This window comes from Zea mays, chromosome 4 (genome assembly GCF_902167145.1).
Source record: "Zea mays cultivar B73 chromosome 4, Zm-B73-REFERENCE-NAM-5.0, whole genome shotgun sequence".
In the NCBI taxonomy this organism is placed as follows: domain Eukaryota; kingdom Viridiplantae; phylum Streptophyta; class Magnoliopsida; order Poales; family Poaceae; genus Zea; species Zea mays.
Window position 1 is genome coordinate 69,918,694 of NC_050099.1, and position 25,379 is coordinate 69,944,072.

General features: G+C 43.1%; 2 protein-coding genes across 2 annotated transcripts; one reads left to right on the forward strand and one right to left on the reverse strand.

The window, feature by feature from the left end:
• Nucleotides 1-12,760: 12,760 nt before the first annotated feature.
• On the forward strand, nucleotides 12,761-13,597 carry LOC103653366 (uncharacterized). Its single transcript, XM_020551840.2, has 4 exons — nucleotides 12,761-12,917; nucleotides 12,991-13,115; nucleotides 13,207-13,278; nucleotides 13,378-13,597. The coding sequence occupies exons 1-4, from the start codon at nucleotides 12,838-12,840 to the stop codon at nucleotides 13,452-13,454; spliced, it is 354 nt and encodes a 117-aa protein (XP_020407429.1). The 5' UTR covers nucleotides 12,761-12,837; the 3' UTR covers nucleotides 13,455-13,597.
• A 1,252-nt stretch (nucleotides 13,598-14,849) lies between these two features.
• On the reverse strand, nucleotides 14,850-15,809 carry LOC103653367 (probable solanesyl-diphosphate synthase 3, chloroplastic). The gene has a single exon (XM_008680296.2). It carries the CDS (start codon nucleotides 15,795-15,797, stop codon nucleotides 15,183-15,185), a length of 615 nt encoding a protein of 204 aa, XP_008678518.1. The 5' UTR covers nucleotides 15,798-15,809; the 3' UTR covers nucleotides 14,850-15,182.
• Between the last annotated feature and the right edge of the window lie 9,570 nt (nucleotides 15,810-25,379).

The window sequence follows — 25,379 nt, forward strand, 5'->3', positions numbered from 1 at the left end:
ATCAACCGGGTCTACCTTCATTGCCTCCTCAAGAAGACTTCGTATGAGCTTCTAACCGGTAACAAACCCAATGTTTCGTATTTCCGAGTCTTTGGGAGTAAATGCTACATTCTAGTGAAGAAGGGTAGGAGTTCCAAATTTGCTCCCAAAGCCGTAGAAGGGTTTTTGTTAGGTTATGACTCAAATACAAAGGCGTATAGGGTCTTCAACAAATCATCGGGTTTGGTTGAAGTCTCTAGCGACGTTGTATTTAATGAGACTAATGGCTCTCCAAGAGAGCAAGTTGTTGATCTTGATGATGTAGACGAAGAAGACGTTCCAACGGCCGCAATGCGCACCATGGCAATTGGAGATGTGAGGCCACAGGAACAAAATGAGCAAGATCAACCTTCTTCCTCAACAATGGTGCATCCCCCAACTCAAGACGATGAACAGGTTCATCAAGAGGAGGCGTATGATCAAGGGGGAGCACAAGATGATCATGTAATGGAGGAAGAAGCACAACCGGCACCTTCAACTCAAGTCCAGGCGATGATTCAAAGGGATCATCCCGTCGACCAGATTTAGGGTGATATTAGCAAGGGAGTAACTACTCGATCTCGATTAGTTAATTTTTGTGAGCATTACTCCTTCGTCTCTTCTATTGAGCCTTTCAGGGTAGAGGAGGCCTTGCTAGATCCGGACTGGGTGTTGGCCATGCAAGAGGAGCTCAATAACTTCAAGAGAAATGAAGTTTGGACACTGGTGCCTCATCCCAAGCTAAATGTTGTAGGAACCAAGTGGGTGTTCCGCAACAAACAAGACGAGCACGGGGTGGTGACAAGGAACAAGGCTAGACTTGTGGCAAAAGGTTATGCCCAAGTCGCAGGTTTGGACTTTGAGGAGACTTTTGCTCCTGTGGCTAGGCTAGAGTCCATTCGTATTTTGCTAGCATATGCCGCTCACCATTCTTTCAGGTTGTTCCAAATGGATGTAAAGAGCGCTTTCCTCAACGGGCCAATCAAGGAGGAGGTGTACGTGGAGCAACCCCCTGGCTTCGAGGATGAACGGTATCCCGACCACGTGTGTAAGCTCTCTAAGGCGCTCTATGGACTTAAGCAAGCCCCAAGAGCATGGTATGAATGCCTTAGGGACTTTTTAATTGCTAATGCTTTCAAGGTTGGGAAAGCCGATCCAACTCTTTTCACTAAGACTTGTGATGGTGATCTTTTTGTGTGCCAAATTTATGTCGATGACATAATATTTGGTTCTACTAACCAAAAGTCTTGTGAAGAGTTTAGCAGGGTGATGACTCAGAAGTTTGAGATGTCAATGATGGGCGAGTTAAGCTACTTTCTTGGATTCCAAGTGAGGCAACTCAAGGATGGGACCTTCATCTCCCAAACAAAGTACACGCAAGACTTGATCAAGAGGTTTGGGATGAAGGACGCCAAGCCCGCAAAGACTCCAATGGGAACCGACAGACACACCGACCTCAACAAAGGAGGTAAGTCCGTTGATCAAAAGGCATACCGGTCTATGATAGGGTCTTTACTTTATTTATGTGCTAGTAGACCGGATATTATGCTTAGCGTATGCATGTGTGCTAGATTTCAATCAGATCCAAGAGAATGTCACTTAGTGGCCGTGAAGCGAATTCTTAGATATTTAGTTGCTACGCCTTGCTTCGGGATCTGGTATCCAAAGGGGTCTACCTTTGACTTGATTGGATATTCAGACTCCGACTATGCTGGATGTAAGGTCGATAGGAAGAGTACATCAGGGACGTGCCAATTCTTAGGAAGGTCCCTAGTGTCGTGGAGTTCTAAGAAACAAACTTCTGTTGCTCTATCCACTGCTGAGGCCGAGTACGTTGCCGTAGGACAGTGTTGCGCGCAACTACTTTGGATGAGGCAAACCCTCAAGGACTTTGGCTACAATCTGAGCAAAGTCCCACTCCTATGTGATAATGAGAGTGTTATCCGCATGGCGGATAATCCTGTTGAACACAGCCGCACAAAGCACATAGACATCCGGCATCACTTTTTGAGAGACCACCAGCAAAAGGGGGATATCGAAGTATTTCATGTTAGCACCGAGAACCAGCTAGCCGATATCTTTACCAAGCCTCTAGATGAGAAGACCTTTTGCAAGTTGCGTAGTGAGCTAAATGTCTTAGATTCGCGGAACTTGGATTGATTTATAGCATACATGTGTTTATGCCTTTGATCATGTTCCTCAATGCATTTTGTGTTTATTTATGGTGCTCAAGTTGTACAAGCACTCCCCGGACCTCACAAGTCCAATTGCGAGTGATGCACATATTTAGGGGGAGATGTGCTACAACTTGACCCTTTGAGACTAACTGTGTGCTTGAGTTTGCTTAATTTAGTCTCAAAGGTGGATTGAAAGGGACAGGTGAACTTGGACCATGCAAGACTTCCACTGCACTCCGATGAAAGAGTAACTTTTTCCAAGTTCATCTTTGTACTCTTATTGCCTTTTTACTCTTAGTTGAAGATTTTGGTGAGGCAATGGGGTTAAAGGGCCAAGATTGATCCCGTTTTGGTGCTTAATGCCAAAGGGGGAGAAAATAAGGCCAAAGCAAGAAATGGATCAGCTACCACTTGAGAATTTTGAATAGTAGAATAGAGCTTTTGGTTTGTCAAAAATCTCTTATTGTCTCTTATTGTCAAAAGTTGGCCTCTTGTGGGGAGAATGGCTTAATTATGGGAAAAAGGGGGAGTTTTTGAATCCTTGATAAATTTCTCATGAAATATCTCTCTTTATGTTTCAACATGTGTGTTTGACTTAGAGATAGGAAATTGAGTTTGATTTGCAAAAACAAACCAAGTGGTGGCAAAGAATGATCCATATATGTCAAATTTTGAATCAAAACAATTTTGAGTTCTTATTTGAAGTGATTTTGCACTTGTTCTACTTGCTTTATGTTATGTTGGCATAAATCACCAAAAAGGGGGAGATTGAAAGGGAAATGTGCCCTTAGGCCATTTCTAAGTATTTTGGTGATTTAGTGTCCAACACAAGTGCCTAAGTGTTAAATGGTGGACAAAGTACAAATCAAGTATAAAGGTATGTTTCTCAAACTTAGTACATTGTTTTAGAGACTAATGTATTGTGTCTAAGTGCTGGAAACAGGAAAAATCAAGTTGAAACTAAGGATGGCTTTGTTCAGCCAAAGTCAGCTCTGTCTGGGTGCACCGGCCTGTCCGGTGGTGCACCGGACAGTGTCCGGTGCGCCAGGCTGACTCAGGCGAACTTGCTGCTCTCGAGAAGTGATTAACGGCGTACGACTATAATTCACCGGACTGTCCGGTGAGCCAACGGTCGGCCACGCGATCCGCGCGAGACACGTGGCCGAGCCAACGGTCAGAAGGGGGCACCGGACTGTCCGGTGCGCCAACGGCTCCAAAGCGCCAACGGTCGGCTTCGCCCAAGAAGGAAAGAAATCCGCACCAGACAGTGTCCGGTGGTGCACCGGACTGTCCGGTGCGCCAGGCGACAGAAGGCAAGAATTGCCTTCCTGGAATGCCTCAACGGCTCCTTGCTGCCTTGGGGCTATAAAAGGGACCCCTAGGTGCATGGAGGAGTACACCAAGCATTCTCTAAGCATTCCTAAGCACCAAGACTTTGATTCCACGCATTTGATTCCTTGTTCTAGCAACTAGAGCTCCATTTGAGTTGTGAACTCGCTGGGTTGTGTTGTGAGCTCTTGTTGTGACTTTGTGTGCGTGTTGGTACTTTGATTTTGTGTCTTGTGTGTGTTGCTTATCCCTCCCTTACTCCGTGCTTCTTTGTGAACATCAAAGTGTAAGGGAGAGAGGCTCCAAGTTGTGGAGATTCCTCGCAAACGGGATATAGTAAAGCAAAGCAAAACACCGTGGTATTCAAGTGGGTCTTTGGACCGCTTGAGAGGGGTTGATTGCAACCCTCGTCCGTTGGGACGCCACAACGTGGACTAGGCAAGTGTTGAACTTGGCCGAACCACGGGATAAACCACTGTGTCTATCTGTGATTGATCTTCTTGTGGTTATCGTGTCTTGCAAAGACTCCTCTCTAGCCACTTGGCATTCTTGTGCTAACTCCTAATCAAGTTTTGTGGCATTAAGTTTCAAGTTTTATAGGATCACCTATTCACCCCCCTTTAGGTGCTCTCAACTGTGCCTTGTTCATCTTCCGTGAAATCTGGGGCTTTTCCCAAACCAATCAAAGTTTTAATTTCCTTAATTTTCTCATCAGACTCTTGTCCTTTACGAATCTCTTCTTCCAAAGTAGATTCAACTTCCATAACTGTTGCTTCTACATTATAAAGCATACCAAGGTTGAGTTGTTCCATTTCCCAGCACAATTCTTGTGACATCAAATGAGTAGTGATGTTGTTCACTTGACCCTTACGACTCAAAGCATCAGCTACTACATTTGCTTTTCAGGGGTGATATTGTATCTCCAAATCATAGTCCTTAATCAACTCAAGCCATCTTCTCTGTCTGAGGTTGAGTTCCTTCTGAGTGAATATGTATTTCAGGCTTTTGTGATCCGTGAAGATTCTGCACTTGTTTCCAATCATGTAATGCCTCCAAATCTTCAAAGCATGCACTACGACATCTAGTTCCAAATCATGCGTAGGATAATTCTTCTCATGTTTCCTCAACTGCCTTGAGGCATAAGCTATCACTTTTCCTTCTTGCATTAGCACACATCCAAGTCCAAGGTGTGATGCATCACAATACACATCAAATCCCTTGTGGATGTCTGGCATTACCAAAATTGGTGCAGTGGTTAACCTTTCCTTGAGTTCTTCAAAACAATTCTGACAAGCTTCATCCCATTTGAACTCTTTACCTTTCTCCAGTAGAGAGGTAAGAGGTTTCACTAACTTGGAAAAACCCTCAATAAATCTTCTATAGTATCCTGCCAATCCAAGAAAACTTCTGATCTTGGACGCATCCTTTGGTTGCTTCCAATCTAGTATCTCACTTATCTTTCCTGGGTCCACTTTAATTCCACCATCAGTAACGATATGCCCTAATAAAGCAACTTCCTTTAACCAAAAATCACACTTTGAGAACTTCACATATAGCTGGTTGTTACGAAGTTTTTGTAGGACTAGCCTTAGATGATCTTCATGTGTTTCTTCATTTGGAGAATAAATCAGTATGTCGTCAATGAATACGACCACAAACTGATCCAGATATTCCATGAATACTTTATTCATCAAGTTCATAAAGTATGCTGGTGCATTAGTCAGTCCAAACGACATGACCAAAAACTTGTATAATCCGTATCTTGTAGTGAAGGCTGTCTTGGGTACATCTTCTGCTCGAATTTTTAACTGATGATATCCCGATCTCAGATCTATCTTCGAGAATATATTAGCTCCCTTCATCTGATCAAATAAATCTTCAATCCGAGGTAATGGGTATTTATTCTTGATGGTTACTTCATTCAAACTTCTATAATCAACGCACATTCTCCTTGAACCATCCTTCTTGTTCACAAATAGAACTGGGGATCCCCAAGGGGATGAACTTGGGCGAATGAAACCTTTTTCTAGTAATTCTTCTATTTGTTTCTTCAGTTCTACTAAATCCTTGACATCCATTCTATAAGGTCTTTTCGAGATAGGTGCGGTTCCGGGTAATAATTCAATAGAAAACTCTATATCACGGTCAGGTGGCATACCTGGTAATTCCTCCGGAAATACGTCTGGGTATTCGCACACTACTTTGATATTTTCCAAGGGCTTTTCTTCCAAGTGATTTATCACTGTTTTCCCTTTTTCATCTGTTGAATTGTCTATGTTAACTTGGATTCTTTCACCTTGAGGACTTGTCAACATAATTGTTCCATTGGCACACTGTATCACTCCATCACAACTTTTCAACCAGTTGCATTCAATAATCACATCAATACCGTTGGATCCTAGGACCACTGGGTTGACTGAAAAATCTATTCCTTGAATCTTGAGATTAACATGGGGGCATGAGTGTGTGGCCTTCATGTTACCTCCTGGTGAACTAATATGTAACATCTTCTTAAGGGGGTACTTAGGTATGTTGTGTTTTTTCACAAATGACTCGGTTATAAAGGAATGCGATGCTCCAGAGTCAAATAAAACTGATGCAGGTATGGAGTTAACAAGGAACATACCATACACTATGTCGGCATCCTCAGGTACTGATTCTGCGGTGACGTGATTGACCCTTCCTCTACTCTGCGGAGTCTTGTTCTGAGCAGATCCATGAGCGGGGGGTGTTCTGGTCATTCCTCTGAGTATTGCTCCTCTGGGGTGTCTGCTGGTTGCGCCTTGGGCAGTTGTTGGCATAGTGGCCAAGCTCACCGCACTTGAAACAGCCATTGGGTTGGACTGGTGCGTTGCTTCTGGCCTGCGCGTTACTGGCGCCACCTTGACGATTCTGGGAACTTCCACCAGACCTCTGGTTGGTCTGAGAGTTACTCCTTTGTTGGTTCTGACTCTGATTATTTCTCTGGCTTTGCTATCCAGAGCGTTGCACTTGATAATTGTTTCCGCCTTGATTTCCAGAGTGGAACTGCGAACCTTGAGCATTGTTCGGGCGGGTGTTCCTGCTTGACTGACCTTGGAACTTCCTTTTATGGTCAGATAATTCCTTTCTTTTGCTTTCAAGGCCAATTGCCTTGTTCAGCAGTGTCTAGAAATTGGGAAATGTATGGCTCTGAAGTTGATAATTTAGAGGTCCGATCAATCCTTCTAGGAAACGCTCTTGGCGCTTCTCATCTGTGTCCACTTCTTCCGGTGCGTAGCGTGAAAGCTGAGTGAAGCGATCACAGTACTCACTAACCGACATATTCCCTTGAGTAAGGGAAAGGAATTCTTTCTTCTTCAACTTCATGATTCCCGAGGGAATGTGGTGAGCGCGGAAGTTCTCTCGAAACTCCTGCCAAGTTATTGTATCCGCGTCGGGTGTGCCGCTATGAAGGCATCCCACTAGTTGGACACGGCTCCCTCGAGTCTTCCCGAGGCGTACAAGACCTTTTCCCGGTCTTTGCACTGGGTGATGTCAAGCTTCTTTCCAATGACCTTGAGCCAGTCATCGGCATCTAGAGGATCAACCGCATGAGAAAATATTGGTGGGTGATGACTCATGAAGTCCCAGTGCTTATCTCTAGCCGGGGGTGCATACTGCTGTTGCTGCTGATGTTGTTGATTCTGTTGGTTCTGCTGAATTTGTTGAACAGTCGCAGTAATTCCTTGCAGAATCTGCATCTGGGCGGCGATGAACTGTTCCATGTTGGGGTTCGGTGGTGGTGGTGGTACTTGTTGACCACGCTGGTTCCGGTTGTTGTTGGGTCCTTGACGAGCGTTCACTATCTGATTGGTTAGGAGGTGAAGTCCTTAGAAAAGTGAGGAGTAGAAAAGATTCTAGGAGGGGAAATAGCTTATGTTTAAAAAATTTTATATGTTCTTATGGCCATCATTCCATAAGACCATTGCACTCAAACAAAGATCCAAATCAAACATTTCAATCAATCACCATCACATGGTTGGTATTTATTAATAGGATAACATTGTTTTATCGTCTACTGCGTCTAGCTTAATTCAATAAACTATCCTATCAATCTAAGGAGTATGGTTATAGACTCAGGGGTTCCATAACAAAGCCTTCCAAAAGAATGAGGATAAGGTAGAGAAAGACATTTCTTCTTCGTCATCCAAAGGTGGGGTAGAGGGTGCTGGCCGATCTTGAGCAACATAGGCGATACTTTTGTAAGTAGTTCTTCTGATAGCAACCTTCCGATAGATGAGAGATAATCAGACTAGAAGAGTTGATTATAAAGGAGTCGAGTTTGGATATAAAATAAGTTTTTTATGGAGGAAAATAACTCAAGTTTTGAAAGACTAACTAGGCTTTCCATTTCTAACTAGTCTAACGACCTAGGGTTAGCATAGCTTTGATACCACTTCTGTCACACCCGGTTCCAGGGGGTAGAACCGAGCGCATACCATATGTGTGCCAGGATCTATTTCCACGCATATGTTGACGTCACAAGTGTAATATATCAAAAGACAATGCAATAAAGGCGTAAAGAGAGTATAATACTTTATTACATCATCTGAAACATTGTATCTTGAACAAGTATCACATCAAAGCAAAGCGGAAATAAATAACAGGGGCAATCTCCCACAGGAAGATGACCGGCGCATCGTTAGACTTAGAATTCATCGTCGTCGATAAAATCTCCATCAAAGTCTCCAACATCACCCTCTGATCAAAATATTAGCAAGGGTGAGCTCACTTATGGTCGGGGCTCAGCAAGTGGGGAAAAAATTAATGCAGGTATAACAAGGTGAGGCTAAGGTTGAGCAGTAAGCATTTTAGTTGGTCAACATTTTATTAACAACACATGTCTTACTAATAAGTGTGAATCCCAAATATCCCATTAAACAAAGGAATATGAATATAACAAAAACACTTAAGTGAAACCACTTAAGCAAATTATTGGCAGATCATCGGATCTCAATTTAATTCCATCTTCAAGTTCAATTATCATGTGAGGAGTCCAGGTCGCTCATAACCGGGAGCACGGCTGATATATCAGTTTTACACTCTGCAGAGGTGGTACAACTTTACCCACAAGCCATGTATCCCATCTAGCCCGGGTTGATCGGACCCTTAAACACTGCCGAGGTGAATGGCTAGGGATCCATTATGAGACTTTCACAAAATACACTTAATACGAAACAGCCTGCTAAGGTTTCTAAAGACGATGGTGGTGGCCCCCTGGGTGAGGTACCTTAGACAAGAATACGTCCCCATGTTAACGTGTGCTGCCAGCACCTACCGCTCCCCCTCTTGCCCATATTTCAGGTAAGGTTGCCAGGCACTAAGCATATAAAGCTAATTACCAAAGCCAGAGCCATGATAGCACTCGTGGTTGCACTGTTATTCTGGGGGTCACTCCATGTTCTAATTAATATGAAATAATGTTGCGTTAACCATCGGGTTAATGTCATAATCTCTACTACTAATTATGTTGATAGTGTAGGCGTCCAACATATGCATGGTGCACGTTCTGCCAAACCCGCATACGCCGCGCGCGATCCGCCCGCTTCCTCCTACCCGCAGGCGCAGCATTTGCCGCCGATGGCAGCCGCCGCGCTCCTTCCATCCTCGCGAGGCCGAGCGTGCATCCCGCGGCCGCTAAATCCGTGCTAAATCCGCGCCACGCGGCTTCCTCCTCCCTGCGCCCGCAACATACATTTGCCGCCGATGGAAGGAGCCGGATTCCACATGCGCGCCTTCCATCCTCGCGAGGCCGCTAAATCCGTGCCACAACCGCGCCGCGTGGCTTCCTCCTCCCCGCGCCCGTAACTTTAGTCGCCGATGGAAGGAGCCAGATCCCACATGCGCGCCTTCCATCCTCGCGAGGCCGCTAAATCCGTGCCCAATCCGTGCCCAATCCGCGCCGCGCGGCTTCCTCCTCCCCGCGCACGCAACATTTGCCGCCGATGGCAACCGCCGGATCCCACAGGCGCGCCTTCCATCCTCGCGAGGACGACCGTCCATCCCGCAGAGGGGAACGAGCCAAATCCGCGCCAAATTCGTCGCCTCCCTTCGGCACCGAGAGGGGAACGCTCTTCAATCTCATCCATCGCCGCCTCCCTTTCCTTCAACGGTGCCGAAGATGGACTCCGCGCCAAATCCGCCATTCAATCTTCGTCGTCTCCCTTCCTTACGCCGCGAGGTGAACGGGATCCCCTACCCATCCTCCATACACGTCGCCATAAACCATATATATCAAGGCCACCAGACTGGAGTTCCTCTCCTTGCGGCAAATCCTCCACGCGTTTGTAAGTTCTCGGAGTGAATCAAACGCAACAAGGATCGCGAGCTGCTGGTGGGTACTGAACGGCGCAACAAGGCACTGGTCGGCAACAAGTGACGCCCAGACTGGAGTTCCACTCCTTCCAAGCAAGGATTGTGGTCGGCGCAACAATTTTCTGGTATGGGAATTTCCCTCACGCCCTGCATTCTTCTGTAATTACTGTTATTAGTCACTCTTAGTCACACACCACATGAATACACAATTTTCTGTCCATTTTCTTAGTCACTCTCGAGGATTCTTAGTCACTCTCGAGGATTGTGATATTTTCTGCCCATTTTCTGTGTGATTCAGGGCCAAGAATGAAAACAGAAATCGTAAATTGCTTGCTGCCCATTTTCGTCCCATAAGCACAATTTTATGAAGTTGATTCATCAAATTTAAGGATGGTATTATTAGATGCTTCAGGGCCTTGGTTTTGCAGTTACATACATGCTTGGACTATGTGTTCTTGCAAACCAGGATCATTGTTACCTACGATCCCAACAAGTACAGGCCCTGATGTTAGAAGTGTAGTTCACTCAAATCACTCTACACGTAGACCAACCGAGAGGATAATAAGCTGGAATAAACAAGCTGATGATGCTCCATTTTCAACTTATTCTGATTATGAATCAGTTATTTGTGGCAAGCAACCAAACAACAATTTTTTATATTCTATTGTTCTCAAACTGTGCTATGTGTGTAATTCATTTAAATCCATTAACAATCCTCTGCATCATTAACTGTGCATCCAGTTTTAGTTCCAAACCATGAAGCTGAAACAATTTGCTTCTTCATACTTAGATTACCTCAAATTTATCTATTCATGTGGTTGGTGCAAGGTTATTCTTCACTGCGACGGCAACGCCAAGAGCGAACTTGGAGGTGTTGCCGCTCTGCACACCCCTTGGTTAGCCTTACTCAACCTCTGCATCCCCTCTTGCTTGCTTATTCCAACTTATTCCCGAATTTAAATTTATTAACTCTAATTTATTTTGCTTATTCTTCATATGCTCATTAGTACTTATTTATTGCTTGATTTCTTCATATGCTCAGTTTGGTTACAAAATTGCTGCAATTTGTACAGAAAATGAGTTAGTTACAATATGGTTAGGCACTGATATGGTTAGGCACTGAAATCTGTTTTTTGCCAAAACTCAATGACAACTGAAATCTGATTTGAGTTGAACAATTGCATTTATCTAATCTGGAATTTTATGTGAGGGCGTGAGGTGAAGTCTCCTATGTAGCTAATTATTTTTTCTTCGCTATTTCAGTTCTTCTAGCAGTTGAACTTTGCTACTTGAAGCTGCAAAATTAACTTCGACAGCAACAAGGTGAGTGAACGCTTCATGTTTATTTTTTTTAATTGATGTGAACGGATGCAACTGAAATCAGATTTTATGCACCACTGAATATCAATTGCCATGCTTTTCTGCCCATAATAGAGGATGAGAACTGCTGTTACCCGTCATGTAAAAGAGCAAGTATCCTCGACAGACATAAGCGAACAACAGTTCTCATCCTTCTTCCGGTTTTTTATTGCTTGAAGGTGATCTGTTTTTTGCCAATACATAATTAAACTATAATCTGATTTCAGTTGAACAACTGCATTTTCCTGTTAAAGAAATACAATGTTCTTATGTATGTCGAGGCAGTTAACAGTTGTTTTTTGTGTTAAGTAATACATTGTTAAGTTTGTGTGTATTGGGGTTTTTTGTGTTGGGGTATAAAGTTTATATGCATTCTTCCGGTATATATCGGTTGATGCTAATTCGTAGAAAAAATGATAGTGGGGAGGCTTGGATGGTACTATACTTTGAATTCGGTGCACTTGCATCCGTTCACAGTTCTCTTTGTCATCTGCTTCTCTTCATGTTCTTTTCCGAATATACCATTCAACACAAAGGCAAACACCCTTAAGTGCTTCTCTTAATGTGCTTTTCCAATTACATCGGTTGCTCTGTGAGACAACCACTCACTTTGAATTTCTCACCAAACATGAAACAAGTTATTCTTACCCATTGATGAACACATATATATAACAACCTAGGGAGACTGAATGCATAAACTCGCTTGACGACATGATGAATGATTAGATTAAATGGCTTTATAAAGTAAACGACATGATAAATGATCAAGTTGCATATGCCAACATCACATTTTTGAACCGCGAAAGTATGACATGTGTTCCATTTAAATTTAAATTTGAAATTTTGTTAAAGGCTAGAAGGTTTTGATGGAACCGGTCATATTGAACCGAGAAAGAGACGCAGCGGACCGCATAAAACGGATGCCTATGTAAGTTATTACATAAATATATTTACACAGAATTTGTCTATCAAAGAAATTACCGTTATTTAGTCGTATGTTTAATATAGCTACAGGTTGTTCGACGACCACCGTGATGAAGATTTTTATGGGCTACCTCGGAAATACAGTATTGTCGCTCGGGTAGAAGTTAAATTCCCGATTGAACCACGTTATCGTGATAGACAACATTTCATTTTATCTGACATCAATGTAAGCCAACAATTATTTAAGTTTCATTTACAAAGTTGCATGATCTTCATACCATTGCCTATACTCCTACTGAAATCCTACTGAAATACTATTAGGGAGCCAAGATCGAGGCCATAACATATGTGTCCGTGACAGTTAAACATTTCAACAATTTGCTCCATGAAAAGCATGTTTACAATATGCATAACGTAAAGTTTGGTCTTCATCCGGGTGAATTTAATTTTCGACATCTAAATGGTCCCATGGAATTGTATTTCAACCAACAAACTATCGTGGAGCCATACACAGTTCCAATTCAAATGCCGCCATTCCCAAAACATATATTCTTCAACCTTGATGATATTGCTGAGTTGCCAAACAGGACTTTAGTCGGTAAGAATATATTGATCTTGGCTCGATATATTCCATTGATCGTTTACACAAAATTTAGTATTAATCCATTTATAAATTGTTATTTTTGTAGACATTATGGCTATTGTAGTCCACATGGATACAATTCATCGCACAATGTGGGGCCCTTTCAGAAAGATTGTTATAATGGATGCTAGGTATATTCCATTAATTGTATATGTCAAATCTATGTATATTACTAACCAATTCTTACCAAATTGAATGTCGTAGGGGGTCTTTACATATCATTAAAGTTTGGGGTGACCTACTAAACAAAAATGCACTCCGTTGGGCGTTGGCTAAGGAGGATTATGGCATAATAATTGGGACTATGTTTAGGCGGTTCAGAAGACAAGGTACAACATGTCTTTACGCCTTGCAAACACATCTGTCACTAAGTTTTGCTTTATAATGATTCGTAACATAAATTTAAATGTGTAATTCTAGAGTTCCTCGAGTCTTCGGATCATACCGCAATACACTTCAATCCGTTCCATCACAACACCCACTATTTTGGACGTAAGTATACTCTTAAAAATTAGTTACATTTAAATCGTGATTGTTCTCATTAAATCATGAACTTCGTGTAGATGTGATTAATTGTGCCATTCATTGCAGCAATTCAAAAAGCTTTGGTGGCGCGGAACAACCGTCAGTTTGCTGTTACATTTCTTGAAGAGCAAAGGCGTAGATAGATTCTACAATTTCACAAAGAGCAATAATTGGAACTATGTTTAGGCCTAGATAGATTCTACAATGATAGAATACATGTCGTACTGTTATTGATCAACCAAGAGCAACATGAGGCTGAATTGTAATACCTATGACATGGGTTTAATAAGAGATAGTTTGTGATTTTTTTGTTCCCATGATTAATAAATATTTTGTGCGAAAAATTTAATTCCCGTAATAATCTGTATGGGTTACAAATATTTATATAATGCAAACAAACTCTAAATATGTATTTTGTCTAACATGCGTGAAATTCCTGAAAAATAATATGAACAAAATTAATGCATTTTGTTGGACAGGCCTGATCACCTCAAAATTTAATGAATACAAAGTGTGGACGTTAGTGGGAGCCTTTGCAAGTTCGAAATTTCCTTCTTTAAACAGTCTGTTACCCTCAGAAAGTCCTCCACCTCAGAACTAGATGTTAATCAACTCAAAATAACAAACTCAGAAACATGGTTGTATTTCTATCAAGCACTCAAAAGGCAGTTAACAGTTTGCTCAAATGAAAACAAAACAAAAAAAAGTTATATAATTCGTATATACATGGACATTTTGAAGTATGAACATTTCAGCAAAAATGCACTTATGATAAGCTCACTTGGATACAGATTTGCACAAGTTGAGCAAAAATGAATTTCAGTCAGTATACCGTTGAGGGGCTTCAGGAATTGTATTTAGAAACGACTGACAGCGGTGGAAGCCGGCCACTGATCCTGCGAAGCAAACCTCCTCCCTTAGTTTTTTTGAAAAAATTCAACTCAACGGTTAACTGTGTTTGTGTACCTCGCTGTAGTTTTTTTATTACAAAAAAAGGAAGGAGCAGCATTCATAGGTGTAGCCCGTGCGTTGCTATGGAATCAATATGATAAAATCCTTCACCCAATGCACAGGAGACAGAATTGAGATATACCAAAAATTGTAGTGTTAATACTTTAAAACCACTAATTTACCAAGCCTGAGAGATCCATTACTAATAATTTGATATCATAATGACCTTTAAAGATCTCATATTTGGGAAAGCTTCAACCAAAGAGATAGTACGAGCTTTGTCTATACTGCTGAAATTAAACCATAGGGGACAATAGTAGTATAAATGAAATAAAACACGACAGGGTAATGGAACACCTTGCCTCGGCCTTGCCTAGGACCTCGTCGGGTACTGTCGTCTTTACTTCTGCCTCCACTGAAACCTAACAGAGAAATGGAAGCAAGATCAGATAAGGCTGCGTGGAACAGAGATAAGGCGAGGCCGAACACAGCGAGTGGGAGCAGCACAAATCACCTCGACGCCGGGTGCACGTAGATCCGTACAAATATAGCGCACACTTTGTTGCTTGTAAGCATGCGCAGATTGCAAAACAAAAAAGAATGCTAAGTTACTGTATGGTTCTATTATTTACAAGAACTGCCAAGTAGAATGCTCGGATACATGTAGGCGCAAGGGGCTGCGGTCAAGTCCTAGGGTTTCTTATGATTCTGCACAAGCTGTTACAAAATCAACATGATAGTAGTGGCCTGCTCAAAGGCTATCCCTAGATTTGTATGAAATAGTGCGATTCATCTGATTTTTCGGTGAAATGTATCTTCCCAAAGGGGCTGAATATAAAGATTTATATGGAAACTACCCCAAACCCCAAATGGAGATATGTACCTGATGGAGCCCTGATGGAGCATTCAAGTAAAATCCACTACTCAATCCTCTCAAGATTGTATTCCACCATCTTCTCAAGGGCACTTCTGAAGTCACTTCTTGGAAGGCACTGCAGATTTTGGATTGCCAAGTCACTCTTCTCTCTTGCAAGCTCATGTGCCCTCCGTATCCCACCACTTCTATGAACGAGCTCTATTGCAGCAGCTAACGAATCCGTGTCACTGAACTCAGAATCAATGATCTCCCTTAGCTCTGGTTCACTTTGCAAAGCGAAGATGACTGGAGCAGTCAGGTTTCCCTTTGCCAAGTCACTTGCTGCTGGTTTGCCAAGTTGTTCGGCTGACTGGGTGAAATCCAGCATGTCATCGACAACCTGGAAGGATAGACCAAGATTCCTGCCATATGCATACATTTTTTCACAAATAGTAGTGCTGACGCCACTGAATATGGCAGCTGATTTTGTGCTGGCTGCAATCAAAGATGCAGTCTTATAGTAGCTCTTGAGAAGGTAGTCGTCAAGTGTGATGTCACAATCAAAAAGAGTGGAAGTTTCTGATGTCCTGTTTCCTGACATCAGGCATCTTCTCATCTTGTCACTCCTTAAAAGTGGTGTCTTAATATCCTTCTCAATCTTCTCAAGAGCTTCCATCATCAAAGGTTCAACAAATATTTTTGAACATCCAAGCAACGAACAGATAATAATTATCAATTAGTGCTATCAACATGCAGACATTCATGCTTGTAACAGACACAACTACCTAAAGATAGAAATGTGTATACAGAAGAGAAAATTTACTGTTCCCTATATACATGAAAGAACCAAAGTTAAATGAAAGGGTTCATGTGATGCATCAATTAAAAAAATCATATAATTTCATTTACCTCCTCCTCCTCTTCTTCCCATGATTCTTTTACATCATCTTCTTCAACATCTTCATCAGCCCACTGATTTTTAAGTGGCTCGGCTTTCACAACAGGCACAACTGGCTGGAATTCTTCAGAATCTGAAATGCAGTATAGATTAGTTTCCATAACACAGAAACAGAGCATATGAAGGTGGATTCAACTAGCAGATACAGATGCCACTAAAATTAGAATGGTAGTGTGAACAAGAAATCAGACCTACACTGCAAGGGCATATGCATCAAGTATCTCCAACAAATATTTTTGAACAGCCAAGCAACGAACAGATAATAATTATCAATTAGTGCTATCAACATGCAAGCATTCATGCTTATAACAGTCACAACTACATAAAGAACTTGAAGTCACAAACAATTATAGCTGAACTCCATAGATGACAACAGCTAGAGTATAGTGTACAATTATATCATGAACTTGAAGTCACAAACAATTATTGCTGAACTTTGTTTTCATAACAAACTTAACACAACTTTTTTTGTTCTTTTCTGCTACACACCCGTACACCACAAACATGTTATTAGCATAAATTTTCTGCATAAGCATCCCCTAAATCCATCTCAGAATCATCTGAAATAGAACAGTCATCTGGATTTTCACTTACAACATCCAATACATCATCATCATGGTGTATAATTAGTTTCCTTTTGTGGAAGTTATCAGTTTGCAAACATGATGAAGGAATGATTATTGGCGAGGGCACGGTGATGCTTGGTGGACGCCCTCGCTGTGTCCTTAATGTGTAGTAGAGATATATTGAACTAAATTGTGGTTGTACACAGAGTAAATGTGTGAAAACTTAACTAAGCCATTCCACTATCCATAATAGGGGTCTTTATGGAGAACGGAGAACCAACAGAAACATATCAGATGGAACTTAGTGATGGTCGCACACCATTGACAAACATCTCAAACACCATTAATATAGGTAAAGGTAATTACACTTGTGTCGATTAACGTTTATATCGTAGTATGTAGGGGAACGCTAATACACAAGGTTATATTGTAGCTGATGAAAATGGATCGAAATCGCTTGGACCAAATGTTGATGCTAAGGAACGTAAGAGGCAAAGGGAAAGGGAAAGATATGCCGCGATGACCGTTGAACAAAAAACGATAAAAGTAGAAAGCGTCGTGAAGTAATCCATCTTGGTCCAGGTATATGATCATTGTAACAATTATTTTAACATATCCTCTTGTGGATTAGTGAATATCTATTAATCTTATTTTTTGGTTTTCATTGTGTTTCACAGTTAGTCTTTCAGATGGCTGTAGCACAATTGATTTCACAAACTTTGCAACACAAGGTATTGTGGGTATACCAGTCGCAATTTTTTGTAGCCATGAAAGTCATTTTGCCACTGTTGATTTGGCAGTTCCAAATAATAACACTTCACCGACCAATAATTTTATCGAACGAGAAAGGCAAAGGCATAGAGAACGCCGTGCAAAAATGTCAGTAGACCAAAGGAACGAGTTGAATAAGAAACGACGTGAGGCGCGACAACAAAACAAGGGACAACATATGATGTCCACTGTGTCAGGAGGTGATGAAACACGTCAAATTTAAATTAGTTTTCTGTGCATAAACCTACACTTAGAAAGTAATGTGTTCAATGTTTTTAGATGGAAACGAAAAAATAAATGTGAATCAAGATGATGATAGCGATTGGTTGCATAGGAATGAGACATTCAAGGCAAACGATGTTTTCACAACGAGAGACCTTCTGACACCAGGTACATGACTTTTCACTCAACTAAATTTGTAAAACAGCTGATTTCAGGCGGTTTAACGTATACATGCCTTATTCCAGGCGGTGAGCATGAAACGGTTGGTAACACGTCTAACCATAATTTGGAAAAGGCCGCCTACTTTAGAGAGCGGTACAAAAACTTAACTCCCGTCGAGAGGGAGTTTAGGCGTGAACGCCTTAGGTTGTACAATAGTACACCAAAGCAGAAAGGGTCAAAGATAGAGTACATACGAAAACGTAGAGCACTGTTGGCTGACACATTGAGTCATGAGTCCATCGCCATGGAGTCCCCAACATATACCCCTGAGGTTGTACACCCTACAACAGATGCAATTGAACCTGATGGATCCGCAGTTACCCCCTGCGACTGGGTTATCCCTGAAATCGCCAGTAACCCGTTCCTGCCAGCTTCAACACAGACTGAGGATGCCAATTCACTGCATATGTCTACTGGACCACTAAGACGTAAACAACATGTGCCACATGGTGAAAGACAATCTATCTTAGCCCGTCGAAACCGGCAATTTGAAGCATCCATTTCAAGGAACATGGCTACTGCGACTGATGATACCATCAATGACGCTGGGGAAGGGGATGATTGGACACAACCCCATATGACTGCAAAGATCAACAACAATGGTAATATACTATCATTATTTTCAAGTCAGATGAGTTGTCGGTCATTTTGGCTGACCGACTTGGACGATAGCGTGTAGTCCGACTAAACGTGTGTTTCCATCAGTACAATGTAGGAGTCAATGCCATGGTGCTATCGTGGCAACAAATGAGAGTGCAAGTATGACCGAACAAGGAAGTGGGGTTGATCATACCCAGTCGAAGCCAAGGGTCATTTCCAATGGTAATTGTTAATAATCTTTATTCGGGCTACATATTTTCCCTGCCCTGTTATCACGAATGCACATGTATTTTATGTGGCTTGTATTTTCACGTTCCAGTTGATGACGATGACAGTGTCGTATTTGAAGACGACGCTGATGAGAACGAGGGATACCTATTCGCTGGGCAATGTACTAATTTCAATCTTTGTATGATACCAATGCTTATATAAATACATATGTCTTACTCATTGTTTCCAAAAAAATATCAGATGAGGATACCGATGAGGATATAGAGGTCGATGGTAGTCAAGATGAATCGACTGCCACTGATGTTCCTGACCCGTACGACAAGGTGTACAACAACATCCCTGAAGAAACACATATGCTCAAGACTGTTCCCAACTGCGGTTATTGCACCGCGAAGAAGTTTGAGTATGAGACACCTGGTTTTTGTTGTCGTGGTGGGAAGGTTGAGCTAGCCCCACTGGAGACCCCTCCCCAACTCAAGAGGTTGTGGGATAGTGCAGACTCTGATGCTAGGCACTTTCGTGATAACATTAGGTTTTTTAATGGCCATTTCTCTTTCACTTCCCTATACTGTTGCCTCGATAGTATGACAACTAATGTAAGGGATTCTGGTATATACACGTTCCGAGCACAGGGCATGATGTATCACAATATCAAGTCATTTGGTAGGGATGGTGGGGCAGAGCATAAACACCTTGAGCTTTACTTTTATGATGATGATCCCACTCTCGAGCATCGGTATCGTAAGTGTCGCGAAGAGCATCAACAGAAAGACAAAGAGGTTATTCGACAGATAGTCGACATACTACGTGGAAACCCGTACTCCGAGCACCTTAGGACCATGGGTCACGTTGAGAACCTTGATGACTATCGTATCGCGTTGAACCTAGACCAGACGTTGAACCAGAAGACATATAACACACCTCTCACTTCGGAGGTGGCCGCTGTCTGGATCGAAGGGAGCGAAGGGCGAGGCCAGTTCAGCAAGAGTGTTATGCTCCATGGGAAGGACAGTTCAAGCCACTGCATCCGCTCATACCATGGATGCTACGATGCACTATCATATCCATTGTTCTTCCCTAGAGGCGAACTTGGCTGGCACGCAAATATCCCAAAGGTTGGAGTATCCATGGACGAAGTGGATGCATACCGTGCGACACATAGGGCAAGTAATGCAAATGATGAAGATGCGGGTTAGTTGTTTGTTTATATTTTGAAATATTTGCGCATTATTAACTATCTTTTCATCATCACTCACTTTATAATCCTTGCGTATGCAGAATCTCCTAGCCATTTATGTGTGTCTGTACGTGACTACTACTGCTACAAATTCCAGATTCGCCTCGGGGTATTCAATCCTATACTTCATGGAAAGCGGCTTTTTCAGCAGTTCGCGGTCGACACATACATAAAGATTGAGAACTCTCGTTTAGATTACATACGCAAGAATCAGGATCGGTTAAGGGCAGACCTGTACCAGGGCTTGGTGGATAGCATGCTAGATGGAGATATTAGAGGAGAGAAGGTTGGCAAGCGAACTGTGCTGTCGACGTCGTTTATTGGCGGTCCTCGTGACATGAGACGTCGGTATATGGATGCTATGGCTCTGGTGCGGAAGTTTGGTAAACCAGACATATTTCTTACCATGACATGTAACCCAAACTGGGATGAGATAAGGAGGGAGCTTCTCCCTGGGCACACACCGCAAGATCGTTTAGATCTTGTAGTGCGTGTCTTTCATGCGAAGCTACAAGAGTTAAAGCATCAGCTGACTAAACAGGATATTCTTGGTAAGGTCCGAGCCTACGTCTATGTCATGGAGTTTCAGAAGTGGGGTTTGCCGCATGCCCATTTTCTACTCATAATGCAGAGGAAGTACAAGCTCACATGTCCCGAGCAGTACGACCTTTTGATCTCAGCCGAGATCCCAAGCAACAAGTACCCTGAACTACGAAAGATGGTTATCAAGCATATGATGCATGGCCCATGTGGGTCGCTAAACCCTAACTGCCCATGCACTAAGGGTCGTAAATCGTGCAAGAATCATTACCCTCGGCCTTTCAGTGACACAACCTTGCAAGGGAAGGATTCGTACCCTATTTATAGACGTCGTGACGATGACCGTAAAGAAAAGGTCCGAGGGTGCGAACTGGACAATAGATGGGTTGTCCCTTATAACCCATACCTCCTTCGTATCTTCAACTGCCACATCAATGTCGAGGCATGTGGGAGCATCAAGGCTGTTAAATACCTGTTCAAATACATATACAAAGGCCATGATCGTGCGTCTGTTGTTATGAGAGATGCGAGCAAGGCAGATGATGATGTTGATGAGATCAAGCAGTATAGAGATGCAAGGTGGGTGACTCCTCCGGAAGCCTTGTGGAGGATATACGGCTTTGAGCTTAGTCAGATATCTCCACCTGTTATGCAGCTTCAACTCCATCTTCCAAACATGCACATGGTGGCGTTTCACGCGGCAAATGGTCGAGCGAGTCGTCAACCGTCCAGGTGTTGATAGGTCGATGCTCACATCATATTTTGAGGCGAATAGGCTACACGAGGAGGCTCGTGGCATCCTATATCGTGACTTCCCTGAGTGGTACACTTGGCAGAGTGGTAAGGGAAAAGTATGGCAACGGAGGAAACGAGATACAGGTGGACAAGTCGGTAGGATAGTCTCTGCTCATCCGACTGAGGGGGAGCGCTACTATCTTCGTGTTCTCCTAAACCACGTGACTGGCGCCGCCTCCTATGTGGATCTAAGGATAGTTGATGGTGTCACCCTACCGACTTTTCGTGAGGCAGCAGAGAGAAGGGGACTACTTGAGTCGGACAACACACTGGATGATTGTCTCACTGAACGTGCTCTTTTCCAGATGCCATCGCCGCTGCGACGGATTTTTGCCACAATACTGGTTTACTGTGAGCCAAGCGATGTGGCTGTACTCTGGCAGAAACACAAAGATTCTATGTCCGAGGACTATCAACACAAGAGTCAGAACAAAACTCATGTTGAGCAGATGGTATTGATTGATATTAGGAACATGCTGCAGTCAATGGGAAAGGACATAAAGACATTCCCTCTACCTCCTATGATCGACGCGTATGACGATGCTATTGGTACTGCTCGGGAGGTTTACGAGGAGGAAAGTATCCAACCGACAGTGGAAGATGTGGCTCTTAAAGACTCTCTTAACGAGGAACAAAGGGCCGCCTATGATAAGATTATGTCTGCCGTTGACACCGATCAGGGCGGATTATTCTTTGTGGATGGACCTGGTGGCATTGGGAAGACTTATCTATACAGAGTGCTGCTCGCGACGCTACGCAACCAGGGCAAGATTGCAGTGGCAACAACTACATCTGGCGTTGCGACTTCCATAATGCTTGGAGGAAGAACCGCCCATTCACGCTTCAAGATACCACTCACTATTGACGATGGCGCTGTATGTAGCTTCACGAAGCAGAGTGGAACAGCAGAGTTGCTACGGAAAGCATCTCTCATTATCTGGGACGAGGCTTCTATGACTAAGAGACAAGCCGTGGAGGCACTGGACAATAGCATGCGCGATATAATGGGTCGCCCCGCACTGCCATTTGGTGGTAAAACCATTGTCTTCGGTGGAGATTTCAGACAGGTCTTGCCTGTTGTTCGTAAAGGGTCAAGGGCTCAAGTGGTCGCATCTTCTCTACGGATGTCTTACCTATGGGAGTCCATGTCCCACTTAAAGCTTGTTAGCAACATGAGAGCAAAAAACAACCCTTGGTTTGCGGAGTTTTTGCTGCGCGTAGGCGGTGGAACTGAGGAAACAAATAGTGACGGCGACATTCGTCTTCCTGATGATGTGTGTGTGCCTTACAGTGGGAGTGACAACGATCTTGACAACCTAATAGACTTTGCTTTCCCAAATCTCAACGAAAATATGTCTGATTCCACCTACATCACTTCAAGGGCAATACTGTCAACACGGAACGACTGGGTTGATATGATAAATGTTAAGATGATTGATCGTTTTCAAGGGGAGCATATGGTGTACCATAGTTTCAATAACGCCATGGATGATCCTGAGAGCACCTAGAGGGGGGGTGAATAGGTGATCATGTAAAACTTTAAACTTATAGCCACAAAAACTTGTTAAGTGTTAGCACAATAATCGCCAAGTGGCTAGAGAGGAGTCTCAACCAAAACACAATACCACAAGAGATCAAACACAGAGATGACACAGTGGTTTATCCCGTGGTTCGGCCAAGACCAACGCTTGCCTACTCCACGTTGTGGCGTCCCAACGGACGAGGGTTGCAATCAACCCCTCTCAAGCGGTCCAAAGACCAACTTGAATACCACGGTGTTTTGCTTTGCCTTTCAATATCCCGTTTGCGAGGAATCTCCACAACTTGGAGTCTCTCGCCCTTACACTTGAGATTCACAAAGAAATACGAAGTAAGGGAGGAACTAGCAACGCACACAAGACTCAAAATTAGAGCAACAGCACGCACACAAGTCGCAACAAGAGCTCGCAACACAACTCAATGAGTTCACAACTCAACAAGAGCTCTAGAAGCTATCACAATGAACCAAATGCGTGGAATCGATGTCTTGGTGCTTAGGAATGTTGTAGGAATGCTTGGTTGTCTCCTCCGTGCGCCTAGGGGTCTCTTTTATAGCCCCAAGGCAGCTAGGAGCCGTTGAGAGCAAATCTGGAAGGCCATCTTTGCCTTCTGTCGTCGGGTGCACCGGACACTGTCCGGTGCCCGATTTCTTTCCTTAAACAGCGCTGCCGACCGTTGCAGATCTGGGAGCCGTTGGCGCACCGGACATGTCCGGTGCACACCGGACAGTCCGGTGCACCCTTCCGACCGCTGGCTCGGCCACGTGTCTCGCGCAGATCGCGCGGCCGACCATTGGCCCGGCCGACCGTTGGCTCACCGGACAGTCCGGTGCACACCGGACAGTCCGGTGAATTTTAGCCGTACGCCGTCGGCGAATTCCCGAGAGCGGCTACTTCGCGCCGAGTCTGCCTGGTGCACCGGACACTGTCCGGTGCACCACCGGACAGTCCGGTGTGCCAGACAGAGCTGAGTCTTGGCTGTACTCAGCCAAGTCTTTTTCCATCTCTTTTCTTTTCTTCTTCTCTCTGTTTCTAACACTTAGACAAGTATATTAGTACACAAAACCAATGTACTAAGGCTTAGAAACATACCTTTACTTGTGATTTGCACTTTGTTCATCCGTGGGCATAGATTCACATTTAAGCACTTGTGTTTGCACTCAATCACCAAAATACTTAGAAATGGCCCAAGGGCACATTTCCCTTTCAGATCCCCACAACTACTACCCACCCGAGTTCCTAAACACATTGACGCCTAATGGGCTACCACCTCATGTTTTGAAGCTCAAGATTGGATGTCCTGTTATATTGCTCCGGAATATAGACCCTACAAATGGACTTTGCAATGGCACCAGGCTGGTCGTTCGTGGCTTCCAAAGAAATAGCATTGACGCAGAGATTGTACTGGGTCAACACGTTGGAAAACGGATTTTCCTACCGCGTATACCGTTGTGTCCCTCCGATGAAGAGATGTTCCCTTTCCAGTTCAAAAGAAAGCAGTTTCCTATACGGCTTAGCTTTGCAATGACGGCTAACAAAGCACAGGGTCAGACTATTCCCAATGTTGGTGTATACTTGCCTGAACCAGTGTTCTCTCATGGCCAACTATATGTTGCTCTATCTAGAGCGACAGCCCGATCGAACATAAAGATTCTTGTCATCCCAGCTGTCGATGGGAGGAAAAAGTCAAGGAAGGGTGTAAAGAAAACCCCCACCGTAGATTGTGGAACATATACCAAGAACATCGTCTACAAAGAGGTCCTAACAAATTAGACCCATGGTAAGAGTTGCATGTTCAACTAACAAACTAATAGGATGATGTTTCTCTTATGTTTGATTGGTCTGGTGTATTATCAAGTCATGTTTGCATGCTACAATTGTTTTTATTAGAGCCGCACATGTTTGTGTATTATTAGAGCATGCATACTATCTTAAAGTATTGTTGAGTTTTGGATCATTTGTGAAATTAGCAATATTGATTTTTATGCATCTAACAATTTGTTTTGAATGTAGGTTTTTGTCCCGCGAGAATGGAATCTCTATTTGTAGGCTTGTCTCATAACAAGCCAAAAAAATCGGTGGCAACCGCAATAGTTCGAGAAGGTATTATAATTTTCATAGTTCTGTATGGATCAATTTGTATTTTTTGTAATAACTAATTTTAGTTTTATATCATGACTGGTTGCTCCTAGACTATATTTGCACGCAAGGTGATCTTGCTCTCATCGGTTTATCAAGGAAATCCCTTGTGAACCAAGGGTAGAAGTCGTTCTTATTGATGATGCCTTTGTTGAAAGGAAGTGGATGGAGTGTTTATTTCAGCCGAGCGCATATTTAGGTGACGAGGTAATCCATGCTTAGTTTTTATATTTGGCGACGTTGTTATGTGTAAGTTTTTTTACTCATCCAGGTATTTTTAACCACAACTTACACACCTGCAGGTTATAGATTGTTACATAAATTTGATAAAAGCTCAAAAGCATCTAAAGTGCCGATCTGGAGGTCGCGTTCACATAGAAAATGCTTTCCAGTTCAATTTCCTGAAGCGAGATGGTGATCTTGAAATTAAAACAGAGGAGCT

Coding starts and splice junctions, on each gene's coding strand:
- LOC103653366 (XM_020551840.2), top strand. CDS start 12,838: ATGGCTATTGTAGTCCACATGGATACAATTCATCGCACAATGTGGGGC. Junction 12,918..12,990: donor ATTGTTATAATGGATGCTAG/GTATATTCCATT, acceptor TGAATGTCGTAG/GGGGTCTTTACATATCATTA. Junction 13,116..13,206: donor TAGGCGGTTCAGAAGACAAG/GTACAACATGTC, acceptor GTGTAATTCTAG/AGTTCCTCGAGTCTTCGGAT.
- LOC103653367 (XM_008680296.2), bottom strand. CDS start 15,797: ATGATGGAAGCTCTTGAGAAGATTGAGAAGGATATTAAGACACCACTT.